Genomic DNA, 27,989 nt, shown 5'->3' on the forward strand with positions numbered 1-27,989 from the left:
GTTAACTAGCAAAGAACAGTCCCACAGGAAAGAGGAAAAACTCCCTATGGATTTGGTCTCAGGCTCCCTTGGAAAACAACCTATAATTCATTTTTTGGAGAAAACCTTTGGGTAGGACAATTGGATTGCACTTGGAAAACACAAATGTTCACTTAAATTGTGTACACCCAAAGACAAAAAGAATCCAGTAGGGAAAAGATGCCCAAGGAGTGATTTTCTGTTAACAGAGGCCGCAAGAGTACTTTACCAGCTTCTTTCTTTGCTGGCTCTGTACCATTCTTTGCCCCCATCCCCTGGGTAGTCCCTGCATCAATGGAGACACATGCCACTTGACCTTCAGGTCTCTCAGTGATCCTCTCCAGGCCATTTTCCTTACTGCTCATTTGGTTCAAAACATTTCCATGTTTCATCTAAATACTTATTCTTGAGTTTCAAACTCCTAACTAATGTGACTTCACTGCTAAATTCCTGCTTATTTCTCAAGTCTGCAAGTGTCATTTACTCCAGCCGGTCTTCCTCTACCATCTCTTGACTAGATTGGGTCAAGGTTATGGGAGCTATGTGCTCTTCCCCAACAGCATCCAATACTTACCTTCTTGTAAGACCCATTCATTCATTCATTCAACAAGTATTTCCTGCATTGAGTGCCTACAGTGTACCAGGTACCATTCTAGTGCTGGTACCATGTGGGAACGAGAAAGACCCTACCCTCCTGGAACTTAGGTTCTAGTGTGGGAATAACAGACCACACATAAATCCTCATTTTACCGTCTGGCAGTAAATGCTATGGAGCAAAACGAAGCAAGATGAGGAAATGGACAGAGGGACTGGGGCCATGCTGTTTTAGATGGGGTGACCAGGGAAGTCTTCTCCAAGGAGGTGGCATTTGAACGGAAACTTAGATGAAGTGAGGGGGTGAGCCTCACAAAGACCTGGGAGAAGAGTTCCACGTGGAGGACACAGGAGATCAGAAGGTTCTGGTGTGACTATCTCCCTCAGGGACTATTCCTCACCAAACTCATTGAGTTGTTGGTGGCACCTGGCATGTAGCAGGGACTTAAACATGTGTGGAACATATGGTCAGATGAAATTTATTCTCGTGTCCCCCTATACACAAGCTTTTGCATCTGCTATTTTATCTGGAATGTCCTTTTCTCTCCCCTTTAAAATATTCCCCACATTTGTCTGCTCTGTTAAGCCTGGCTTGCTTGAGCCTCTGGCCTCAGCACACTCGATTACCACAACCACAGCACCTATGGGCACTGCGCAAGTCTACCCAGTAGAAACCTCAAGAGTGGATGCAGTGAGGCGACTCTCAGGTGGGTTCTTCAGGGGATGAGCTCTCCAACTTTGAGTCCTCCACCAACTTCATGGGCAAGGACAAAAAGGCGACTGCATGTTATGAAACAATGTGATCATACTTTTGGATAAAGCTTTCTCCTTGGGCCCTCAGGGGAGAGAGAAGGGGCAACTTGCCCATGCTGACTGCCCCCTCCAGTACCCGTAGGCAGAAGACTATGGTGTCCATTTTGACAAGACCCCTCATTGTTGCAGTTGAGCACATTTTCCCTGTACATCTAACAGCAGCTGGCACTCTCTAGCTCCTGTGACAATAGCCTTGATTACACATATTTTGTAAATTTCATTTCTGCTTTCCTTTTTACTATTAAACAGTGCCAGAATACTTGCCCCTTACCCTGTCATAGGTGACAGCCAACCACAGCCACTATCTTTATGACAGGTACCAAATACTGACAGAACTCAAAGAGGCAAATTATAGACTCACCAAGATTTCATATTTCATTTTTTATTACCAATCAAAAATAAATTCCATATATTGTTTAGCAAATATTATCATTGTCTTGTGACAAAAGACACAAGAGTCATACAACAAAACTCCCCGAGAGTCAAACTCATAACAATGCCAAAATAAATCACAAAAATATACAAATTAAAATCTTATGCAAAATAAATAGGAGTTATTTGCTACGGTGGCTGTGACTTGCCTACCCATTTGGAGGCCATTTGCGAAGGTCTCCCTTACATGGGAAGACATGCAGGGGCGGGCCAGTTCCAGGGTATGGCTCAGCCCAGGAACCAGAGGTTGGAATAGGAAGTGAAAAATTGCACTGGGAGGAGGAAGTCATCGGACCAGTAATATTTGGAAATAATTATGACCCTCTGCAAGAAGTGATTATAAATGGGAAAAGGGAGGGGGAGGAGGGACCATCTGTTGGTAGTAACTGTGTGTGCAAAGAGGTAGCTGTGGAAGTGTGTGCACCTGCTCCTTTTACTTCACACACACTCACTTGGTTCAGGCCAATACGGTCTGCTCCACCTGGCACTCAGGTCTCTCAGGAACACAGCTTTGCAAGCTCCCGTGCGGACTCAGAAAGCAAGCTGCTCCTGTGGAAAACTGAGGGGTTTCCCCCAACAGGGAATAAAGGTCTAGTGTCTATTTTTCTCATGACTGAGAACCCATGGGTGTTCCCACTTTCTCTCCAGACTTTTACGAATAAATTCTGTGACTGGGGAAGACTTTAAACTGGCCAGGCAAGTATATTTGGTACATTTCCTGGTCCCAAGAGTTAGGATTCTCCAGGCGCTTGAAGAATAGAGTACTTGGGGTGACAGAAGTCACTGACTGAAGAAAGGGTCAATAAATACTACTTAGGTAGAAAGCTTGCGAGTCTCCCTCGCCTGATCTTAGGCCCTGGGCACCTGTTTCACCTGATGAAAGGGCCAACGTGGACCTTGGTCCCACAGCCTCCCCAACAGTGGCAAGCCTGGAGCCCCGCAGCAAGGCCTAATTCAGCCCCAAGGAAAAACCGCCTGGGCAGAACTCCATGTGGGGACGGAGCTCTCGGGTTCCAGTACCACCAGCTTGAGCCAAGGCCAAGATGACAACTCAGGCTAGGATTACAAAGATGGGGCAACAGGGCTGCCAGCTGTGTGCCTTTTAGGAAGAAACTTCCTTTCCTGGGTTTTGTACATGTGTGAACAGGGTTGGGTAAGCCTCAGCCACACAGGAAAGGGCATGAAGAACCTTAGGTTGGCTTCCTATGTGTCCTGTTGTCCTCAATCCCCAAGAGGCATAGGGGTTTTGGGATGAGAAGCAGGGAGTCTGGAAAGAAGGGCTTCATAGGTCAGTGACTAACACTTGACTTACATTGTGGGGTGGGAAGGGGGATGGATTAATTGCTAACAACACAGATGCCCATGACCAGATTCCCTCCTGGAATGGAAAGGAGTATCTCAGACAAGTCACCCGTAATGTAGACAGATGCTCTTCCACCTAGGGGGAAACCTTTGGTAAAAGTAAGGGCAGGGCCTGGGGAGCAGGGGTAAGTGATCTTCAAGGTGTGAGACCCTGCTCTGAGTCAAACCAGTGGAGACAGGGGTGAGAATCCTCAGCCTAGCCCAACTCACCAGAAGAGCCCATCGGCAGAGTTCTAGGAAACTCCAGGATCCAGCGATTGACAGGAGTAGGTGTGCTCCTCTCTGTAGCTGGGAGTACCATGTCCCTCATCACAGTTACCCAGAATCCTTCAGCCTCGGCAATGTCAGACAAGCCTCAGTGCATGTGTCCAGGCAGTTGTTCTCAGCGCTATTTGGTTCTTTGTTTCCTGGAAGGAACTATCTTCCTCCTGAGAGAAAACCTTCCTCCAGTGGGCCTCTAGGATCCCATCTCTGGAGGAGGAGGAGGAGGGAGAGGAGGAAGAGGAGGAAGAGTGGGCTCCCTGAGTCAGGGACATAAGCCAGAAGGTCACGGCTGGGAGCAGATTATGGCTATTGCTTCCTGGGGTGAGAAACCCTACCCCTTTTAATTAAAGTTTTTATGGGGAAAAAAAATTGTTTTAAATAAAGTTCCTTAACCCTGTCTTCCCTTCCCCATTCCTTTCCCCAAACAATATTTAAAAAGAGGAGCAGTGAGCCTAGTTCAGAAATTCTCTCAGTAAAAAACAGCCTTGCTCATGGTAGCTGGCCCACTGCCCTGCCAGTCTAGAACTGGGCAGCCGCTACCTCAGAGTTGTTCAGAGGTCCCTGTCGGAGGCCAAAACCCCCACACTCTGGGGGCCATCTGGCTGCTCAGTTAGACAGGCTATCTGCACCCCTCCTGGCCTAACAGGCTCCCTATCTTCATGTGGGCCCACTGGGGAGACCCCCGCGGGGCTGGCGGGGGGCCCCGGGCCCTCCTGTCAGATGGCACTCTCATGGGAAGCTCTGTGCAGCAAAGAGTTGCGCTCATTGAGAAGAGTCGTGGTCTCATCTACCACAGGCAGCTCAGCCTTCCCGGCCAAGTTCTCCGTGCAGATGGTGCAGCCATCCAGGGGAAACTGAGGGCAGTTCTCCATGCGTGAGGCCAGCAGCCCATTCTGGTACTGTTGCCGAGTGATCTGCAGGAGGAAGGGATGAGGTTCACAGAGAGCAGGAACCGAGAGGCAAACCTTACAGGACCCGGGGGGAACAGGGTTGGTCAGGGTTGGGCTATGAGTCCAGAAGAGAGGACATGACTAGCTGGAGTTTCTGGAAGCTAGTGAAAATAAGGAATGAGAATAAGGAGGACACACATCTTGGCACCGGGCCCTCTGTGCCATGTGTGGTGGGCGAAAGAAAGAAGTTGCTGACTGCTGAGGCAGAGTCATCCAAATGCCTAGGACGAGGAAGACAGCGCTTCCCAGATGGAGACACAGGAAGCACTCACCTTAATGTACTGGAGGTCCATGAGCGCCCGGACACTGAAGTCAGAGATGTACTGGCCCAGGATGGAGCTGCCAAACTGGTTGCTGCTGCCAGCCAAGGTAGCTGTGTTCGTGAGATCCGTGCGGTCCGGGTAACTGAGGGAGGCTGAGCGACTGAGGGTGGTGGGGTGGGATGGGGAGTGGTCTGTAGGGAGAGACAGGTCGTCAGGCCAGGAGCCCCCGGTGGCCCCTCACAACCTCTTGCTAACCTGTCCCACGGACACCCGGGAGCAGCGCCCCCACCAGGAATGGGAACAGTTCTTAAGGACAAGCAGAAGCTCCAACTGTAGAAGATCTGACCTCATCAAAGCAAATGAGTTAGTTTGTTTAGAAGTGTTGTGCAAGAAGTATTAAAAAGCCTACCAAAGCAGAAAACAAAAACTGAAGACACAGAAAGTTTATAGCTGCACAACCCCTCATTTCCCCAACAACTAATCAGTCAAGAGCAACATAGTGATTACCCTGCCATGGCAGACAAGTCGCTATCTTTGTCTCTGTACCAGCTTATATCAGGTGACATACACTATATACTTTTAAATTATATTAAAGGAAGACATACAGTTTGCACCCTCTCCCTGAGCATCCACACAGACCTCACAACACCATGCCCTATTCACATCTTAAAATGCTGTTTTGTTTTTTGTTTTTGTTTTTAAGTAGGCTTCATGCCCAGCGCAGAGCCCAATGTGTGGCTTGAACTGATGAATCTGAGATCAAGACCTGAACTGAGATCAAGAATCAGACACTTAACTGACCCAGCCACCCAGGTGCCCCTTAAAATGCTTTTCAGAGATCAAAAGTATGTTCTGCACATGACCTGTTCTGGGTGGAACTGTCCCAGCCACTTGTGTCTGCTGGCCCCAGTCAATGTGACAAGAGGGACAAGGGCAGCAGGTTCCTCTCACAGGAACCTAGAGCCTCCAGAGCTCCAGGCCTCCCACTCTGGTGGTTTTCTCCAGGCTGGTCCAAGTGCCCCTCCCTTGAGGCAAAGACTGGGGTAGTGGTGAAGGCGCCTCTTCCCATGACCAGGGGCAGCACAGGCCTCCATTCAGACGACTGTAACCAGGAAAGGGGGATGACTCAACCACAAATGAGGAAGGAACAGACTCCTTATTTTGAAAAAGGAACTGTACCCATATTGTACATCATTAGCTCTTATTTTTGAGAACACTTAGAAAACAATGAAATGCACAAAGAAGTTAATTGTGAAGGCATGCTGGTTTCTTTTAAACAAACAGGAAGTGCACTAAGCTTATTTACTTAACCACTAGGTTACTAACTATTAAGTTAGCTATTCTAACAAATAGTTCAGTGAAGACAGCAAACACAATGAATCCAGGTGACTGAAGGACCAATTCAAGTTTAACTGAGGGAGACTGAACTGAGTAATACTCTATCTTTGAGCTTCATTCATAAAACTAGGAAAATATAGTCTGGGTAGTCTATGATTGGGCGGTGTACAATCATTAGAGAGGATCGTGTGCATATATCACTTATCCTAACCTAACATCTCTGATTAAGTCCTAGAAAAGAAACACAAATACTAAAGATATTACCTAATATTTCATGTTAATCACTTGGATGATGGAATGCTTTTATTAATGCTTATTAATGCTCCAGAAACTGAATTTAAAAACAACACATATTAGTGACACGGCCCTTTAAAAATAGAAGCCCAAAAAGAAAGACCAAAATATGAAACGTTTCTGAATAACGAAATTATGATACTTCTTAATTTTCTTAAGACTTTTTCTATTTGCTCAACTTTCTAAATAAGCTACATTGCTTTTATGATTAAAACAGAACTATAAATGTGTAAAAAAAAATTAAGAGATTTTGACTTGGTAATTTCATTCTGAAAGGATATCCTGAGAACATAATCTTAAACACAGAGAAAGTTTTTTCACAACACATCCTGGTGTTATTTAGACGCCAATGAACGTACATAAGGGGTGGAATAACAAATGCAGGCACATGTGCCTGGGGGAATACTGCGTGGCTCTAACCAGAAAGCTTATGGAAAAGGATCTCTGTTCCCATATTAGGTACAAACATCAGGATCTGAACCATGTATACATAAACTCCTGGCCAGTGTGACACAAAAGCAAGTGCAGAAGAGAGAAGAGGGGGCTGAGATGTTGGCCAAGGAGGACCAACATGGTCCATTCTGTTGTGATTGGACATCACCCACTCAAAGGCCATTGTCAGCTTCCCACTTCTATTACAGCCAAAAGGTGGCTGTTTGAAAAGGCTGAGTGTCTTCTAAATCACCTTTTTACTTTTTTTTAAAGAGAATCGATAAAAACATGTCCTTTGGTACAGCTGAGGAGAAAAAACCCAGCTGTACGAATATAAAATGGGAAAAGATGGACTCTGGTGATAGGACTGTCAGGGCCTCAGGAGCTTCTTTAAGTTACACAGCGAGACTAGAGCTCAAAGGCACTTGTAATGCTCTTAACCTCCCCTGGGCTCACCAGGTCAGGCCAGAATTCTGATGGTGAGACCAGCACCTTCTGCCACCCTCTGCTGCCTCCACATAAATGACTGAGAACTGACTCAGTCAGCCCAGCAATTCTGGGATAAGGCTCAAGAGTGTGTCCCAGCAAAGGCCAGAAACAGTATATGGCATTGGGCCTCTTCCTCAATAGTTTATGATTGGAATAGCACATTTTAGTTGTAATCAAGAAGAAAACAGAAGTAACAATTGAGCTCTAACATTTCATACCAATTCTCTCACTGCTCCTAACAATTCTAAGAAGTGGGCACATATATTGTTCCCATTTCACAAGAGGGAACAAAGACTTAGAGTAAGTCAGCTCCCGGAATCATTTAGCTAGTAACTGCAGAGACAGCATTCAAACAGGGCAGTCTGCCCAGGGCCGCACTTCTAACTGCCCGGCGGCTGCCTCCCCCTGGCAGGCAGACACCAGCAGCAACAGAATGAAGAGCAAAGCCTGTGAAGAAAGGAGGAAAGTTTTTTAGAAAAAGCTGATGACATGACAGGCATCGTGATGTTTGTGAGTGGCCTTGATCAGGGGGTGCCAAACAGCTGGGTTCACTTGGCCTGGCCAGAAGCAACCCTCCCTTCCCACCCTATCTGTGTGCATGCGTGCGTGTATGTGCGTGTGCATGTGTGTGTGTCTTCTCAAGGACTGAAGGACCTTTGGGGATGCTCTTCCAGAACCAGGGCAAGGCCACCCAGTAATTGGGCCCTAGGCCAAGCAGAGCCAGTGCAAATCAAGCCGGCCCACAAGTGTGAACGGGTGGGATGGCCTGAGGTGCTGTGGGGAGCCCCAGTGCCTGCTGGGAGAGGTTAGTAGAGCTGTGGTATGTGGGCTCAGGCGATAGGTGGCAGTGCAAACTTCTCCAGCCATGCCATGTTACCTGAGAGCCAGGAGAGCAGGGAGTTCCGCTTGCCAGGCGGACACCCGACCTGGGTTGAAGGCACTGGAGCAAAAGAGGAAAAGGTCAGCGATGGGTAGGGTGAGGAGGCAGAACATGGAGCCACAGGTATGGGATAGAGAAGCAGATGTGCTGGGGGTCAGGCTCCCTTGGGCAAAGAGGGGGTACAATGGAAAGGGGGACATGGCTCTGATGGGGAGGGGCTTAGGGCAATCCAACAAGCCCTGCTCAGAGAGGGGCAGAAGCTTCCACAGTGAAGCAAGCCCCCCAGAAGTCATCCCTTCTTCCTTTTGGCCACTCCAAGTGGGAACTGAGTGCCTCCAGGTCAAAGGATAGAGCCCAGGACTCTGACCCAAGCCTCTAAGGCATTGTTGCAGAGAAAGTGTGCCTGGAGGAAATGTCCCATGACTGTGTGCCTTTCTGGACAAGATTTCCCCCAGCTGGATGGCAAGAGGTGCTCCTGGGAGGGGCAGAGAAATCCTCCTTAGGCCCAATGCATCCAGGCAGAGGACAACTGCTCCAAAACCCAGCTCTGGAACCTTGTCTCCTCACTCTCTCCTTCCTGGAGCCTGCTCATGCTGGTGGAGGGGCAGAGCTACGTCACACCAGTGGATAAGCTGAGCTGTGTCAATATACATGGATGCCCTGGCCCCTGCACAGGTCCTCTTTGTCAAAGGACAGCAACAGGCATAGCACAGAGGCTCTCCAGGAGATGCACACACACCTAAATGTGTGGCCTGTCCCCCAGCAATAAAGTAGATTTTCACTTCCCAGCCTGCAGCAACCTGGAGCCCCTCTGGAGGTTAAGAGGGGTCATACAACTGGTGAGGAGCCAATCTGGCAAGACTTGGGTCTTGCCTGCAGGGTGCCACTTTAGTCACAAGGTCCCTCTGGCAAGGGGAGCCTGAACCACCCAGGACTGGAGAAGCAGAAAGCACCAGGGTGGCCAGAGTGGCCCTTCCCTGGACTTCCCACAACCTCTCTTGGAGGGCACGTCCAGTCCCTCTTTGTCCCAAATCCCTTTCTGCCATCAGAACCAGCCCTCTGGGCACTTGGGTGGCTCAGTCAGTTAGGCATCTGACTCTTGATTTTGGCTCAGGTCATGATCTCACAGTTCGTGAGTTCAAGCCCGATGCTGGGCTCTTCAGTGGCAGTGCAGAGCCTGCTTGGGATTCTGTCTCCCTCTCTCTCTGCCCCTGCCCCACTTGCTATCTCTCTCTCTCAAAATAAATAAATAAACATAAAAAAAAAAAAAAAAAAAAAAGAACCAGCCCTTAACCAAAAGGCAGTGGCTAAGCCCCCAGAAAAGTCAAGCCCATCTGCAACCTGCCCAGCAAATAGGCCCCGGCCTGGCTCCCAACCATAGGCACTCTGGACCCCCTCACTCTCCACCTCAATTCCCTAACCCAGTCTCCATGAGCAAGAGCCTGTGGCCTCCCTCCACCTGCCTCCACTCATTCTTCTCGCTGCTGTGGCTGCTTGCCTGGTTGGCCCATTCTGCTGTCGTACTTCCCCCTGCTCAAAGGCCATCAGTGGCTTCCTGCTTCCTATCACAACCAAATGCTGCCAACTTTCTGGGGCTCCCCCACATGTCCTTACTCCCCATGGTCCTCCCCCAACTCTGGCAGGCTGTTCTCACATCTCAAGACATGCTCTCAGCTCCATGCAGGCCTTGGCGTAGATTCCCTTTCCCATCTCTTCTCCCCACTCTCAGAATCCCGTCCGAAGGAGCCAGTCACAGCTCTTCTGGACCACCTCTGCTAGGCCCTGACAGCTCTGGCCCTGACTGGCCTCCCTCTCTCCTGAGCCACCTGGACTGTCCCAGGTTCTGGGTGCCAGTCTAAGTATCCGCCCAACCCAGGTATGCTGGAGGGCAGCACAGAAGCACAGATGCAACCCAGCGACTCACCAGAGGTGGGCGAGGACAGGGCCATGGTCCCATAGTAGGAGAAGGCACCTGTCTCAAACTTCATGTTCTCCTTCCCGGCCTCCACCTCCACCTTCCCCTGGAAGAACACAGGGCCAGGAAGACAAACAGACTGAGAAAGAGAACTCAATGGAGGGAAAAAAGGACAAAGCAAGAGGGAGAAGTAAGGGCAAGGAAGAGCTGGTTCCAGAGCCCCGAAGAGTTCAGGTACCCTGACCTGGAGACTCAAGGGTGGCCTCTCAGGAAGAGGGTGGGCAAAGGGGGAGCAGAGGCTCAGGGGCAGGCTGGACGTTCCCTAGGCAGGAAAGCCCTGTGTCCCCCAGCCACTTCAGCAGGCAAGGAGGGGACAGTGGGCATAGGGGGGCAGGCACGGAGCAGGCCACTTACCTGCAGGATGAGGATAAAGTAGTCAGCCGGCTTATTCCGGGTGTACAGGTAATGGCGGATGTAATATTTGTTGTGCTCATCAAACTTGAGTTCCTGAATGACGTCTGGGTACTTGAGCAGCCGAAGCAGGATTTTCTCAGATATTAGAGAGGGGCTGAACTGGGGAACCTCTGTAGGAAGAGAGACAAGGACTTCACAGGGGGCCTGGAATAGGCAACGTGGGGAACACAGCCCCCTCCCTGCCCAGGCCCTTCCCTTTGGTTCTGCACCTCCCTGGGAAGGAAGCACCTTTGGATCCAAACAGGTTACACTCCAGTCGGCCCCCCTGCCTAGGCTGGAATGGCGGCACCTGCACTAATAGTGTGTGATCTTGGGCAAGTTACTTAACCTGTGCCTCAGTTTCCTCATCTGTAAAATGGGGATTAAAAACCTCGTAGGGTTGGGGCACCTGGGTGGCTCAACATCTGATTCTGAGCATCTGATTCTTTTTTTTTTTTTTTAATTAATTTATTTTTCTAAATTTACATCCAAGTTAGTGCAAAAATGATTTCAGGAGGAGAATTCAGTGATTCATCCCCTATGTACAACACCCAGTACTCACCCCAACAAGTGTCTTCCCTAACGCCCCTTTATCATTTAGCTCATTCCCCCACCCACAACCCCTCCAGCAACCCTTAGTTTGTTCTCTGTATTTGAGTCTCTTATATTTTGTCCCCCTCCCTATATTATTTTTGTTTCCCTTCCCCTATGTTCATCTGTTTTGTATCTCAAATTCCACATGAGTGAGGTCATACGATATTTCTTTCTCTGACTAATTTTGCTTAGCATAATCCCCTCTAGTTCCATCCATGTTGTTGCAAATGGCCAAGATTTCATTCTTTTTGATTGCCGAGTAATACTCCATTGTGTATATATACACACCACATCTTCTTTATCCATTCATCCATCGATGGACATTTGGGCTCCTTCCATACTTTGGCTATTGTTGATAGTGCTGCTATAAACATGGGGGTGCATGTGCCCCTTTGAAACAGCACACCTGTATCCCTTGGATAAATACCTAGTAGTGCAATTGCTGGGTCATAGGGTAGTTCTATTTTTAATTTTTTGAGGAAACTCCATACTGTTTTCCAGAGTGGCTGCACCAGTTTGCATTCCCACCAACAATGCAAAAGAGATCCTCATTCTCCGCATCCTCGCCAACATCTGTTGTTGCCTGAGTTGTTAATTTTAGCCATTCTGACTGGTGTGAGATGGTATCTCATTGTGGTTTTGATTTGTATTTCTCTGAGCATCTGACTCTTGATTTTGGCTCTGGTCATGATCTCGCAGGTTGTGGGTTCAAGCCTTGTGTCGGGCTCTGCACTGATACCGTGGAACCTGCTTAGAATTGTATGTCTCTCCCTCTCTTTCTCTGCCCCTCCCCTGCTCATATAGGTGCAGCTCTCTCTCTCTCTCAAAATAGATAAACGTTAAAAAAAAAAAAAAAAGATTTCTAAAAAAAATAATAATAATTGAACAAAACAAAACAAAACAAAACAAAACAAAACAAAACTTCGTAGGGTTGGGGCTCCTGGCTGGCTCAGTCAGTGGAGCATAGGACTCTTGATCTCAGAGTCGCAAGTTACAACCTCACATTGGGTATAGAGGTTACTTTAAAAACAAAACATGCTCTGGGGCGCCTGGGTGGCTCAGTAGGTTAGGTGTCTGACTTTGGCTCAGGTCTGATCTGACCGTTTGTGAGTTTGAGCCCCGTATCAGGTACTGTGTTGATAACTCAGAGCCTGGAGCCTGCTTCAGATTCTGTGTCTCCCTCTCGCTCTGACCCTCTCCTGCTCACACTGTGTGAGCTGTGTGTGTGTCTCTCTCTCTCAAAAATAAATAAACATTAAAAAAAAAAAAACTCTTCGATACATTCTTGCCATATGGAAAGTGCTTCATAAATATTATCATCATTATTATCATTAGCACTATCGTCAATATCCTGGCAGGAAAAATAAAGAGAATTAACATCCTTCAGCAAGTGAGAGTTAGGAAGGAAGTCAGATTTTGGGGGGAGGTGGGGAATAGGCAGGAGCTTTTCAAATCAATCACTCAGATCCTCAAAGGGGCTTTGAGTCAGGGGTGAGAAGAGAGAAATGTCATTGACCTAGAGGTCAAGTCCTGCTGGACCCAGCAAATTCAGGCAGAGGGGAAGGAGGAGAGATGAGAACAGAACTGGATTGAGACTCCTTGGAGTGCATGAGCCAGACAAGAGCTGTGCCAGACAAGAGCTGTGGGCCCACAGTATGTGGAAAGGCCTCTTTCTCCCTCCTCCTCCCCAGCACCCATGGGTCTGGGGAACCCCAGGGCCCACTTCAGGTACTCCCAGTGGTTATTTTCAAAACCAACTTGGTTGCTTCCTAGAAATTTGCAATGGCAACCCATCGACAAAGAAAACAAATCACAAGGAGTGCCCCAGGGATAGAGGGAAGGCGCCTTGCCCCCTTTCAGAGGCAATCATGTTTTCCCCATACCTTTCACCTGCCACAGCCCTTGTCCCATGGGAGAAAGTAGCCAGAGGCCTAGAATCCTTCTTCCATGACTGTATCCCATCAACACCTGAAGGCCCTCCACTTGCTCTTACCCGTGGCCAGGAAGCGATGAGCCGCCAGAAGTAGCTGAGGTGAAATTTTCACCTTGAGTTCATTGTCAGCATCCTTAAAGGCTGAGAAGTCACGTTTGTTCTTCTCAGATACTCGTTTCCGGCTTCGGTTGTCAGCTGCAAGAGGCAGAATCTAGAACTGAGAACACTGAACCCCAATGACTCAGGAACAGACTAGAACCTGCTCCCCAGTCCCCAGCTCTGCAGTCCTTTCTTCCAGGCACAAGCAACAGTGTCTGCACCAGGGCAAGGTCCCTGGCCGGGTGAGACACGGAGTTCCTGGGTCTCAGGGTGCCAGCCCTCCCATGTCCTTGCACTGTGGCCTTCTCACCTAGGGACACCTAGGATGTGAATAGGAAAAGGGTTCCAGGCCTGTGGAGAGGATGGAACTCACTGTACATATCCGACTCGTCCAGGATCTCAGATTTGATGATCTCCTCAATGACATCCTCCAGGGTGACCAGGCCCAGCACCTCGTAGAAGGGGTCACCTTCACCCTCGTTGTTCACCTTCTGCACGATGGCCAGGTGGGACTTCCCTGGCGGGGGGGGGGGGGGGGGTAGGGGGGGAACAATGCAATGAGTCAGGCAAGAACAAAGGGATCAGGCATGAGACTCCTCCACCAAAACGTTAACACACTTGGGGTCATGAGTCACTGGGGTGGGGTATGGGTGTTTTTTTTTCCCTTTTCTTTATTTCCTGAAGTTGCTACTGCAAACAGATATTGCTCTTATGAAAAGGAAAACCAAAAGTATTTTTTAAATCTCAAGGCATTTCAGACCTTTTGTTTCAGTAGAATGAAAATGGCAAGGGCCTGTCTGGTGCCGTGTATCAGGATCTCCTGAGAGTCCTGGAGAGGGGAAAGACCCACATTGACAACCCATGGACAGTGAGCCATCAGTCAGAGACATGTGTGTGCCAACTGGACATGGGGCTCCTCAGACAGCCCAGGCTGCCCATGGGGCCCCACGGGGCACTCACATTCCTTCACCCTGCTCTCCTTGGCAAACTCCCCAGCATGTACCCAGGGGCTGTGATACTGCCCGAGGCAAAGGCTCTCAGTTCCCAAAACCATTAACAAATTAGCCCGGGCTGTAATTAGGCCAGGCAAATACTATAATTAGAGAAAGGCCACCCTTTCAACCTAAAACAAGAGAAAGTTGGGTAGCAGAGGGAGGGTGGAGGGACCCTCCACAGAAGCTTTGTGGGTAGCAGGGCTTTCCTGGCCCTCTTTCTGATTGTCTACCCTGTTCTCATGCCCCCTGCCCCAGTGCATGACAGGAAGGAGACAGCCAAGGGCTTGGCCCACACTTCAGTTTGAATGGAACTGTGTACCCCACACAGGGACACAGGTTTGGAGCAGCTTAAGGGAAAAAACCCTGGGAGAGCTGAGGTCAAGCTAGGGTCTCCTATGCAGTGTCCCCTTCACAACCCAGTCTTAGGCCCCACTCGAAGAACTTCTCTGTAGAGGACATTTTCCAAGTCTCTAAGGCCGCTGGAAATCCCCCAACCCCAGGATGCGTTCCTCAGAACTCCAGAGAGGCACCAGTTCTCAGGAGCAGCATTTTAAAAAACAGAATAAAGGAAAAAGATATCAGAGTACGCCACATGTGACTGGGGTGGGGGGTGGGGGAGTATGTTCTGTGCAACTTTCACACACATGCCAGTCACTATGCTACACTCATTTCCAGCTACAAGTTGTGGTCAAAACACTTTCAGCACTTTGCTAGACAGAACCATGGCTACACTTGATTAAAAACTCTATTGTCTCTCTCTGTCTCAAAAATAAACATTAAAAAAATTTTTTTTTTTTTTTTAAAAAGAGGGGGGGCACCTCGTGGCTCAGTCGGTTAAGCGTCCGACTTTCGCTCAGGTCATGATATCACAGTCCGTGAGTTCGAGCCCCGCATTGGGCTCTGTGCTGTCAGCTTAGAGCCTGGAGCCTGCTTCAGATTCTGTGTTGCCCTCTCTCTCTGACCCTCTCCCATTCATGCTCTGTCTCTCTCTGTCTCAAAAATAAATAAACATTAAAAAAAACCCAAAAAACAAAAAACTCTAGACATGAGGGGCACCTGGATGGCTCAGTCAGTTAAGCATCCAACTCAGGTCATGATCTCACTGTTAATGAGTTCAAGCCCTCCGTTGGGCTTTCTGCTATCAGCAGCATGGAGCCTGCTTCAGATCCTCTGTCCCCAGCTCACTCTTCCCCTTCCCTGCTGGCACTCTGTCTCTCTCTCAAAAATAAATAAACATTAAAAAAACAAAAAACAAAACCACACACACACACACAAAAACCCTCTAGACATGAGCCAACAGGGGCAAGAGATCCATCAAGGTCCTCCAGCAGGCAGCACCCACTCAGAGCTGGGTCTGGCCCCCAGGCCTCTCTGCCTGCTGGAGGCTGCCCATCCAGGAGTGTCTTCTAGAAACAAAAACAATGTTCTGGGTGGTCTAAGGCAGCCAGCTGAACTATGCCATCAGGTGGAACCAGAGTAAAAAGCGAAGTAGCTTTTACCACCTGTCAGACTGGCACACTCCAAGACTGGTGATGCCCAGTGTTGGGGGAGACAAACATGCTGTCACAGGGTCCTCTGTTTAGTGGACAGGTAAATGGGCATATTTCAGGAGGCCGATCTGGCAGCCTGTCTCAAAACTAAAGGTCTCTAACCTAGGAATCAGAAATTCCATGGGGAGAAAGTTGGCTACAATCTTTCCCAAAGCAGAAAGACACAGAAGCAAACAGAACACTGTTAACAACCTCAAACCAGAAACAACCTAAATCAACAGCAATGGAGCAGGAGTACTGAATAGTGGCCGCCACTGCTCTGGGGAAAAGGCAGCAGGCTGGATGGACAGACAGAATGTGGAATGAAGCCCCACACAGACTGTTGATGGAACAGCAAGCAGTGGTGCCAGCTGCCTGTGCAGAAACTCAGGGCACTTGGCGGGATGGGGGGAGGAGTTGAATTGCCTTGAATTGCATGGAAGAGCAGACAGTGATCACCTCGGGGGTTATGTGGAGTTTGGGGGAGAGGCCCTTACTCTGTACCCTTCTGATACTGTTCTACTTGATGGGCAGGTTTCACTACTAGAATTTTTTTTAATTGACAAAGAGGGGAAAAACAAAATCAAGGGAAACAAAGGGAGACTGGGGAGACTCTAGGGTGAGCAAGGACCCTCTGTGCCTAAACGTACACAGACTGAGTCCCACGTAATGAGGCGTGTTTGAATGTGGCTCAGTTAGCAGCGCCTTGCTCAGAGCGCAGAAGTCAGGGCCCCGGCACAGAAGAGACAAAGCTTTAATAACCTGAGCAAATGTCCTCCTCTCCACTGAGCCTCCCTCCATTAACCACAGGCTCACAACAAATCCTGACCCACAGTCACGGGTGCACTGGGCCACACAGGGAAAGGCTGGTGGCTTCTCTAAGGACAGAAATATCCCTCCTTGTAGAAGAAATAAGCTGATTCCTTGAGACCAATGTTGGGGCCACTCTCAGCCCTCCTGCCTCCTCTCTGAGGCTCCGTTGTTTGCAGCATCACTGGTGTGTGTGGATGCCCTCTAAGGAACAGGTAACCTGAAGGCGTACAGACCTGGGGCGCCACCCAGTCACCTCTGCTCTACTTTGCCCAGAGGAGTTTTTGTTTTGTTTTGTTTTGTTTTGTTTTGTTTTGTTTTGTTTTGTTTTGTTTTTTATGGTCTTAGCAGAAGATTCTCCTCCTTGGCTAGAGAACCTCTCTCGCCAAGGTCACCAGTGACTTCCAGTGACAGGGTCTCATGCTCAGGCTGCATCTTCTGATGAGGGGTCACTCTCTCCCACTTCCTGGAAATCCTTCCTCTCCTTGGTTTCTAGCACACAGCTTTCCTGGTGTTCCTCTCACCTCAGGGGCTGCTCCTTCTCCCTGACCTCTTTACGTGGGAGCATCCCAGAGCTCAGTCCTCGGACCTGGTCCCTTGCTTTGTGACTTTAAATACAAACTGTATGTCAAGGCATCTCAAATAAACACTTCCAGCCCAGCCCACTCCCGCATCCTCTGGACTCATAAACCCAACTGGTGGCTGATGGCTAGGTAGGTAGCTTCTCCTAGATGCCTAACATCTTGATCTCCACGTGGCCAAAACCAAATTGCTACCCTTCCCCCCAGCCTTCCTCATGTCCATCAATCCAGAAGATCAGGCCATGGGGGAGTAAACTGTCTCCTGTATTTCTCTACCCTTTTATATCCAACCTTTCCAGTAGATCCTGTCAGCTCTACCTGCAACGGACACTTAGAATCTGGCCTCTTCTGGAGGCCTCCACTGCTACTGTCTCGTTCCGGGCCACACACATCTCCGTCTCACCCAGAGAGCTAGACTAGCCTCTAAGCAGCTCCCTGCTTCATCCTGGACCTGGGGTTGGCTTTCAACACAGCAGCAAGAGGGGGGAAGTCAGGTCACCTTATGCCTCACCCAAGTCCCTCCAGTGGCTCCTGTCTCACTCCTAGTAAAAGCCCCATCCCCCACAGAGCCCTTGGTGCTGACCCTCTCATGTCTCCTACCACTCTCTCTCCAGTGCTCAGGTCAGCCACAGGGCCTCTTTGCTGTTCTTCAAACACAACAGGCTGCTCCCTTTGCCTGGCTTGCTCCTCCCCCACACAACTGGGTAGCCTGCCCCCACTTCAGGTCTTTGTTCATATGTGGCCCTCTCAGTGAGGCCTCAGTGAAAACTGCATAGCCCTTACCCAAAAAACTACGACTCCTCCTCCAGCACCTCAACCCTAGTCATTAAATCCCCTAAAATAAATGATATAGTACGCTTATTCAATGAACTTATCATTTATGGCCCGTCTTCTCCTGCTATATTTTGAGCTACACTACAGCAGGGGCTTTAGTCTGTGTTCTTGAAACTCAGAACAGCGATTGGCATCCAGTTAAGTGTTCAATGGCTATCAGGGAATGAATGACTCAGTTCACGTGGACGTTCCATAGGAGAAAAAAAATGTAATCAATGGGAAGGGGGAAAGGGATGGAGCCTAGAGAAGAATTATTTTGAATTTCAGTAATTAAGTTTCCGTAATTCAAAAATCATTTTTAATTTACCTTTTAAAATAAAAAGACCAACTTAGGACTTATATTTATGATCCTCATTCTATGAAATTTAAATCTAATACAGAATTTTTACTTTAATGATTTACCTCATTTTATTATTAATGTGCATTCAACTGGATAATTGGATTTTGGGGGTGGTTGGGGTGAGAAATGAAACATGAAAATTTAAATAATACATCTACCCCAAAAGCTGAGAATCCCTCAGTTCTCAAAGTAGTCCTCATTCAAAGAAAAAAGAATGAGGAAATATAGCAACATGCTCATATTTGGCTGATCCACATGAAATTGTTGATATTTGACTATTTTTGACCAAGAAAAATGACAATTTCATATTATTCAACCTAAAAGTATGGGAGGTTCAGGATGGTTTTTCTGTTTTATACTTTTCTGAATAGAAAATCCAACCTTTCCACAGTCAATAGTTTTAATTTTACAATCAGAAAGAAAGACATCCATTGAAGTAACTTTGAAAAAGACTCTCACACTGCTCCCTGCCCCACCCCCCACCCCCAAACCCTGCGGGACTGGGGCTTCCTTTTAAATTCAAACACTGCTAGCAAGGGGCAACCTGGCTGTGAGAAAGGAGGCACCTTGAAGCTCCTACCCGCACAGCTGCCCTTCTTCGACCTTTGTCCAGCCAGGTCTCCTCCCAGTCAGAGAACCACAGTGAGGCCTCTTTCACCTGCCCTGTCCCACCTGGAACAGGGGCAAGGAGCAAGAGGCCCCATAACCTGCCTGAGTCCCTCCCCAACCTTTCCTCTTTACCACCCTTGGCTCAGCCCTGGGGGGCTCCACCATGGGGACCATTAGCACTCACTGCCCAGTCCCGCCCCAGCGCTCCCTTCTCCCTTCACCAGCACTTGTACTGTTGCTTATGCAGTCGACTGGCGATGCTATCCCATCCCCTCCCACCTCATGCCTGGAACACAGCAGACACCCAAACGTTTTGCTGGATACATATAGGTTGGTCTGCAGGGACCCCAGAAAGCCCAATCCTCCACCTTCCGCACTGCCCAGTTTAGCAAACTGCTGTATCCTCCTCCCCCCATAAAAAACTTTATAATCTCTCATAGACCATAAGAAAAACACATTACTAGGTGCTGGGTTTCAAAGTCCACAAAGGCCCGGAGAGGGCCCTACTCACCAGCTCCTGCTGCCTTTTCTCATGTGGAATATCCAGAGGCCCCAGATCAGACATGGGATTCCCACTACCCAAGACAGCGTCCTGAGCATCTCCCTCGCTGGTCCCCCAGCAAGCGAGGTCGCCCACTTCCTGCCCTCAAAGGCTCCCAGCAGGCTCTGAACTCTCAGGCACCTCAGGCTTGACTGCCAGAAGACGGGCCACCGCAGGCCATAGGTCTCTTCACTTGCAGGCAACATAGCACCCTGATGTCCTGGGAATCCCCCTCCTTTTTCCTCCCTCCACCCAGACAACGGGCAGGATTAAGCAGACTATTAATAGTGCTGATCTCACCAGCAGGAGGGGCAGCCCATCCCAGCAAGAAGAGATAGGCGGGGCAGGCATATTGGAGGAAGCAGAGGAGCACAGCAGCAGAAGTCAGACCCTTGCACAACCCTCCATGTGGGCACCCTTCAGCAACCAGGGGACAAGAGAGCTATGCACAAAAAGAAGCTTCCATAAGTTCCCTAAGCAGAGAGGGACAGACTGGGGAGGGGCAGGGAGTAAGTTGTTTAATCAATAAGCAACTTAAAAGAACAATGAAGAGATCCTTAATTTTAATGTAAGTTAAAATACATTAGGGCGCCTGGGTGGCTCAGTTGGTTAAGCAGTTAAGTGTCCTAAGTGTCCGCCTTTTTTTTTTTTTAATATTTTAACATTTACTCATTTTTGAAAGACAGAGAGACACAATGTGAGCAGGGAAGGGACAGAGAGAGGAGGCAGAATGTGAAGCAGGCTCCAGGCTCTGAGCTATCAGCACAGAGCCTGATGCGGGGCTTGAACTCACGAACGGCAAGACCATGACCTGAGCCGACATCGGCCACTTAACGGACTGAGCCACCCAGGCACCCCTCAAGCAACCGACTCTTGATTTCAGCTCAGGTCATGATCTGACACTTCGTGGGTTCCAACCCCACATCGGGCTCTGCACTGCCAGCGCAGATTCTCTCTTGGGATTCTCTCTTTCCCTCTCTTTGCCCTTCCCCTGCTTGCATGCTGTGTCTCTCTATCTGGAAATAAGTACATAAACTTAAAAAAATTTTATAAATAAATGAAATATACTGTAAGACCATAGAGACTAACACAGGGAAGTACTGAAGGAAACAATGACATTTTTTTTCTTCAGGATTTGGCAGCACGTGTCAAAATGGAGAAAGTAAGACCCTGGCCTCAGCCGTATCTACCACTTCTAGGAAAGACCTTAATACAAGGAAAAACCCAGGCCAGGGTGCAAGTTGTGCCCAGGAGGGTCCATCTAGGGTGGTTTATGATACAGTACTGTAGCCACTAAAAATTAGGCTGATGTAGACAGAGATTTAAGAGACAGTAGGGGCGCCTGGGTGGCGCAGTCGGTTAAGCGTCCGACTTCAGCCAGGTCACGATCTCGCGGTCTGTGAGTTCGAGCCCCGCGTCAGGCTCTGGGCTGATGGCTCAGAGCCTGGAGCCTGGTTCCGATTCTGTGTCTCCCTCTCTCTCTGCCCCTCCCCCATTCATGCTCTGTCTCTCTCTGTCCCAAAAATAAATAAATGTTGAAAAAAAAATAAAAAAAAAAATAAAAGAGACAGTGGTTCACCATTTGCATAAAGCAAAAAGTTACAAAACAAGAAAATATGGGAACTACACTGGCTTCTTCTGCTTTAGCTTAATGCATTTTAAAATCACCATGTATTACTCATTTTACATTCATAATCAGAAAGGATAAGAATGATGCCGCATATTGAGGGGAGGGAGACAGCAATATAGTTGGTTCATTGCTGACTTACTAGAAGAAAACAAGACCAAAATATTCACGTTTTGAGTGGTGGGATAAGGGGGTCTTTCATTTCCTAGTCATTTTCCTCTTTCTAAAAGTTTCTACAATAAATATATTGCTTTATTTTTACATTTTAATTATAAACACAATGTACGTCTTTCTGCACTTTGGGTTTTACACACAGCGATGTCCCTGGAGCCCAGTCACTTTGCCTCCCCTGTGGAGGGTTCCACTGGTGGATGCTAGGGGGGATTTAACCCTCTCTCTTCTGCTGACGGACCCACGACTGTTTCCAGTTTTTTATACCACGAACAAAACTGCAGTGAAAATCCCTGTGCTCCACCGTTCGATCCATGTGAGATCTCGATGTATGTACAGCTGTGGAGCCACTAGGTCAGAGGGTTCATGCACTGGAAGATCTGACCGAAATCTCCACACTGCCCTCCCTAGTAGGGCTCCCCGTTTCCATTCTTGCCAGCACAAGTTATACCCGGTGCTTCTTGATTCATTCCTTAGTGCCTAGTGCCCAATAAGGAAGCCATTCAATAAATACAGTCGTTATAGCTGGTTATGTTTTTAAAAGGAAAAGGAAAATGGACAGCAAGACAAAAAGGAAAAAACTGAGTGAAGCAGGAAAAACAAAACAAAAAAAAAAAAAAAAGGAAAAGTGACAGGAGTACAGCCACATGGAAAAGAGAAATGAAAACGGAGACACTGCAGCCCACTTGCCAAAACAGAAAAGCATTTCTAGAGACTTACCAGGAGACTTGCCCAGCTATCCTGAGCAAGACAACACAGCCAGACACTGAGAGTACACACAGAAGAGAGCCACAGTCTCTCTAGAGACTTTCTAGAACAGGGTCTCCAAAAGGAGTATTCATCCCCCTTTCGTTCACATTTACTTGTAATCCAAAATAAATAAGCAACTTTAGCTTTCGTTTATACACAGACTGACAGTGGGCCCTGAGCAGGTGGCGAGCAGCCGGCCCCCGCGGGAAGGAGCCCTCAGCCTCACTCAATTGCTCTCCAGCAAAGCGAGAGGAGTTTCAGTTGAGGTATGCCCAAGGACACAGGTTTACAGATTCTGTTGAGCACTTTTAACCGAATCAATGCTCACACAATGGACAGTCGCTGTACAAGACCCATGCAAGGAAATTCCAGAGTGAAGGGAACATGAATAAAGTAAGCAGGGCACCTACAAAGGCCAGAGCTGGCCCTCTCCTCCCCCTGCCAGCCCTTTGTCAGTCAGCAGGGGGAACACAAGTACCGGGGGAGTTGAGGAGTGCTTGGCCAAAATAATTCAAAATTGTCAAGAAAACTATTTGAAACGCAGACTTAGAGCCACTGTCTGTAATGATGAATCGCTGTACCGAGGGTACTTTGTCCCATGAGAAAGTATATAAGGTATGTGTTAGAGATAACATGAAGTAGAAACATTTAAAAATAATATTTAATTTAAAATTTAAATTTGTATATTTAAATAATAACATTTTAAAATAATTGTTATTTCATCTTCTTTAAAAATTTTTGTGTCTGTTTTATAATATATATGTATTAGTAAAACAGTATACGTATATAATTCTTATATGAATAGAGGTAGAAATTTTTAAAAACTTTTTTTCTAGGGGTGCCTGGGTGGCTCAGTCTGTTAAGCATCCAACTCTTTTTTTGTTTTTAATTTTTTTTTTTTTTTTTTTTTTTTTTTACTGTTTATTCATCTTAGAGAGAGAGAGACAGAAAGAGTGTGAGCAGGCAAGAGGCAGAAAGAGAAGGAGACACAGAATCTGAAGCAGGCTCCAGGCTCCGAGCTGTTAGCACAGAGCCATGATGTGGGGCTCAAACCCAAGAACTGCAAGATCATGACCTGAGTTGAAGTCGGATGCTTAACAAACTGAGCTACCCAGGTACCCCAAGCATCTTTATTTCACCTCAGGGCATGAGCCCCATGTGGAGGGGATTCTCTCTTCCTCTTTCTCTGCTCCTTCCTTACTTGCTCTCTCTCTTTCAAAATAAATAAACATTTTTAAAAAACTGTTTTCTCGGACTGCCTGGGTGGCTCAGTCGGTTAAGTGTCCGACTTCGGCTCAGGTCATGATCTCACGGTTTGTGGGTTTGAGCCCCGCATCGACCTCTGTGCCGACAGCTCAGAGCCTGGAGCCTGCTTTGGATTCTGTGTCTTCCTCTGTCTCTGCCCTGTACTTGCTCACATTCTGTCTGTCTGTCTCTCTCTCTCAAAGCTGAATAAACATTAAAAAAAAAATTCTTTTTTTAAACTGTTTTCTAATAGGGTGGCATGAACAAAAAAGTTTGAAGAGCTCCCTCTATAGCCCTGTAAAGATGGCCAGACCTTAGTTGCCCCTTCTGATGGTAGATACTTGGGTGTCTCCCATCTCAGGGTCTACCTGCCCCCAGCTATGGAGCAGTGGGGGTAAGCATGTTCTCAGGCACTCTCCCTCGCACATCTCCTACTATTCATGGGAGGAAACTGAGGCTCAGGGAAGTCCTGTCCAGGATCACACTGTGAGGGGGGGTAAAGCAAGGTGGGATTCAGAAATGGGGCTTCTCTAAATAGCCTTCTACTTTCTTTTTTAATTAAAAAAATTTTTTTTAATGTTTATTTTTGAGAGACAGAGAGAGAGAGAGAGAGAGAGCACGCGGGGGAGGAGCAATGAGAGAAGGAGACAGAACCTGAAGCAGGTTCCAGGGTCTGAGCTGTCAGCACACAGAGCCGAACACACAGGGCTCAAACCCAGGAACAGTGAGATGGTGACCTGAGCTGAAGTTGGACGCTTAACGTACCGAGCCACCCAGGCACCCCAATAGCCTTCTCCTTTTAACCCAAGCACCCAGGGGTGAAGATGTTGACAGGCGGATATCAGTAGACCCTAAGACTGGTCCTGTGACAGGTCTTCATGCTTGTGATTTTTCATTTAGCCAGCAGTCTCTAATATTTTAACCTTTTATGATGGAAAATATCAGGCATCTACAAAAGTACAGGAAATAATGTAATTACACCCTCAGGGCCCTTCACCTAACCTAAACAATTAACAACTCCAACTACTCCAGCCAATCTTGTTTCCTCTTTCCTCCTACCCACTTCACTGGCTTATTTTGAAGCAAATCTCAGATTTTATCTGTAAACATCTATAAATGTTACAGGCATTTCAGTTAGTATCTCTAAAAGATAAAGACTCTTTTAAAAAGCAGAACACAATAGAATGCAATACCACACCTCAATATGTAATTTCTTAAGATCATCAACATCAAATGTTCTAATTTCCCAATTTTCTTATAATCATTTTTACACCTAATTTTTATATACACACACACACACACACACACACACACACACACACACACATATATATATATATATATATATACACACACACACACACACATATATATATATATATATATATACACACATAAATACACTTTTTTGCTATTGGTAACAAAAGTGCAAAAAAGGACATTAAGATCATTTATAATCCTGTCTTCCAAAGACACCTGCTGTTAACTAAGTATTTTGTTTGGTCTTTTAAAATGAAATACTAAATGAAATTAAATAATTTGTAAATACTTCACATTTTTTGTATCTTCCCATATTGTAAAAATATTTTTAAAAATTCAAAGACTGCATATTATTTCACTGTACACATGTGTGCATAACCCCAATACCCACTGGGCTCTTAAATTGTGCCCTTCCTTCTCCCCCCTTTTTTTTTGCCATTACGAAAATCCTTGCAATAAATATACTTGGTTATATCTGTCTCCCTCAGGTTTCTAGAAGGAGAATCACTGGGTCAAAATATAGGTTTTTGTTTATTTTCTTTTAAGTTTCTTAAAGTTACTTGAGAAGTGAGGTCAGATCTAACGCTGATGTCTTTGTCTTGGAGATGTGGAAATCTCTCCTGGACGCCTCAGCCAGGGACAGTTCAGAAGTCAGGGAGGAATACACAGAACTAGAGCTATTTTGTGCAGCAGAAGAAAATGAAGTGGAGAGAAAATGCTGGCCCAGCTGACAATACCTCCCTGAGTGTGGGAAGGCAGGGGCAAGTGATCAGGGGGTGCCAAGGAGGTTCCCAGCCATCTGTCAGCACCACCAGCCTCCTTTCGACTTTGGACCCTTAGAGCAAACTGCTTCTCCCTCTTTTCACTAGTCGTCTTTTCTCAGTAGCACCTCTGGCCTTGTCCCCTGTTACTCTAGGGCCATCTGGCCTCCCATTCCAGCCCCCCACCCAGAAGGAGCCCCTTCCTTATCATACCTCTCCTTGCCTTGTGAGGCACCTGTCCTTTGTCCCTGTTTGTGCAACCAGCTAATAACCTACAGTCGAATCAATCTAAAAGATGGACTATTATTAATGAGCCCACATGCCCCATGTTAGTCATGAAGATATAGGAAATTCTGTTAAATGCTTAGCTGACTGACATCAAGATACATTAAACCTGGGGCTAGCTTTCTAACTTTACTAACCTAGTAATCCTATCCCATTCACACACACACATACACAAAGCATTTTTTCTCCCTTGGTGAACCCTTGCCAGTAACTGGTAACCATACACCATGTCCAAATGTTTACGAACTATAAAAATCATCCTAGACCTCACATCAAAACCCGAAGAGGGAGAAAAACTGCAGCAACATTTGATGGGGGCTCATTCTGTTACAAGTAGAAGCAGGGGAGGGGGAGGAAGAGGGCAGGAATATTACTTGGTATACTCAAACTTGTTCACCCAAACTGGACTATTACTTAGAAGAGGAAAAAGGACTTAATTACCAAACAATTCTTCTCTCTGCCACAAAACAAAAATAAAAACCCTAATAGAAATATCTGAGATAATCTTATAAATCTTCCTCCCTGGTAGTTTGTTTACTGGCTGAAAAAAACAGTTCTAGACCTCTCTCTCTCATGAACACAGGTGCCAAAATTCTAAATAAAGATATTGGCAAATCAAATCCAATGATGTGTGGAAAGGATCATACATCATGACTAAGTGAGGTTTAGTCCAGTTATGCAATAAATGTTTATGGGTGAACATTCAAAACTCAATCAGTGTAATTCAGAATAAAGAAGATACATCATGCAATCACCTCAACATATATTTAAAAAGCACTTGATAAAATTCAACATCTACTTATTATAAAAACTCTTAGCAAACTAGAGGGAAGAAAGGAAACTTTTTTGATCTGATAAAGGAACTCTACCTAAGAACTACAGCAAAATCATATCTAATGATAAATTTGGAAAGTTTTCCCGAGACCTAGAATGAGGCAAGGATGCCCCTGTCACCAGTTCAGCACACTCCTAGATGTCTTAGCCAATGAAATTAAGAACAAGATATAAAATGTAGAAGGTTTAGCAAGAAGTAAATAAAATTGCCATTGTTCACAGGCAACATAATTATGTGTGCAAACAATCCAAAAGAACTTAAAATAAATTAGGATTAATGAGTAAATTTAGCAAGGCCAATGGATTCAAGGTCACTATACAAAAATCATCCATACTCGTGTTATATTATAAAGAATACATCTACCTCGATGGCTCAGTCAGTTGAGCTTCCGACTTTGGCTCAGATCACAATCTCACGATTCGTGTGTTTGGGCCCTGTGTCCAGCTCTGTGCTGACAGCACGGAGCCTGCTTGGGATTCTCTCTCTCCCTCTCTCTCTGCCCTCCCCTGCTCATGTACAACAGGCCAGATCTCTCTCTCTCTCTCTCTCTCTCTCAAAAATAAATAAACATAATAAAAAAAGAACATATCTGGTCTTGGACTCTGGCTTCCCAAAGTGAGATTCAAAAACTCTTGGAATTTCCTGAGTAAACAGAAGTGGCTTTGTTATTCTGATGAACAACTCCAGGTGGGCCCCTAGGTAGCTTCAAGGCAGGGCTGGTCACCAGTAAAACCAAGCATTAGAGGGTCAGAACTTTCAGGTGTCCTGCCTTCCAGGGAAGGCAGAGGGCTAGAGACTGAGTCCAATCACGTGGCCAATAACTTAATCAATCATGCCCAGGTAATGAAATCCTGATAAAAATTCTGGACCACACCCTCAGGGAGGGTGGGAGAGGAAAAAAACAAACAAACAAACAAACCCAACCCTCTGGACCCCAAAGCTCAGTGGAGCTTCTCAGTCATAAAACACATTGAAGTGCCCGGAGGGTGACACACCCTAACTCAGTGCGGCCAGGCCACGGAAACTCCGCATCCAAGCCTGTTCCTGTTCCAGACCTCACTCTAGGTGTATCCTTTCAAATAAAACTGTAATCATAAGTGTAGCACTTCCCTGAATTCTAGGAGTCATTCTAGTGTATCATCAAACCTGAGAGGGGGGGTCATCATGGGAACCCTAAATTTATAGCCAGTCAGTGGCAGTGGGGAGGGGAGACCTGACTTATGACTGGCATCTGAAATAAGGGCAGCATGTGGGTGGCTGTGAGGGAGGTGTGGGGGGCGTGGTCTAACGCTAACTCCAGGTGGTTACCATCAGAATTGAATTGCAGCACGCCCCCCAGGCGGAACAATTTGCAACAAACATTTCAGAAAACACAATTTTAAAGACACCATTTAAGATCACAAAATACTTAGGAATACATCTAAGATGTGTAAGACTGCAACAAAGAAAACGACAAAAAATTATTGAAAGAAATCAATAGGCTATAAAACAAATGGAGGAGTAACCACATTTATGGATTGGAAGATTCATCGTTATAAAGATGTCAAGTCTTCAAGTTGATCTATAGATTCAATGCAATTCCATTAAATTCCTAGGAAAAAGGCTAAAGAACAGTCAAGATAATCTTAAAGAACCAAGAAAGAATAATTATTACCAAATATCAAAACATATTAGAAAACTACTGCAATTATGT

At 46.8% G+C, this 27,989-nt stretch overlaps 1 protein-coding gene across 4 annotated transcripts in view; it reads right to left on the reverse strand.

Annotated features, from left to right (window-relative positions):
* Nucleotides 1-1,791: 1,791 nt before the first annotated feature.
* Nucleotides 1,792-27,989, reverse strand: part of CNNM4 (cyclin and CBS domain divalent metal cation transport mediator 4) — a 41,151-nt gene continuing 14,953 nt past the window's right edge. The window contains exons 2-9 of one of the 4 annotated variants that reach the window (XR_002741107.2): nt 13,497-13,640; nt 13,085-13,219; nt 10,459-10,628; nt 10,054-10,150; nt 8,127-8,189; nt 4,706-4,887; nt 3,430-4,397; nt 1,792-2,416 (exon numbers count right to left, since the gene is read on the reverse strand). Coding sequence is in view for 3 of the 4 variants with exons in the window: in XM_023251633.2 (XP_023107401.1) it covers nt 4,200-4,397; nt 4,706-4,887; nt 8,127-8,189; nt 10,054-10,150; nt 10,459-10,628; nt 13,085-13,219; nt 13,497-13,640 (989 nt within the window). In the remaining variant the exon portion in view is untranslated. The other 3 variants (XM_023251633.2, XM_023251634.2, XM_045054137.1) reach the window with 3 other exon arrangements.

This window comes from Felis catus, chromosome A3, assembly GCF_018350175.1.
Source record: "Felis catus isolate Fca126 chromosome A3, F.catus_Fca126_mat1.0, whole genome shotgun sequence".
NCBI classification, from domain to species: domain Eukaryota; kingdom Metazoa; phylum Chordata; class Mammalia; order Carnivora; family Felidae; genus Felis; species Felis catus.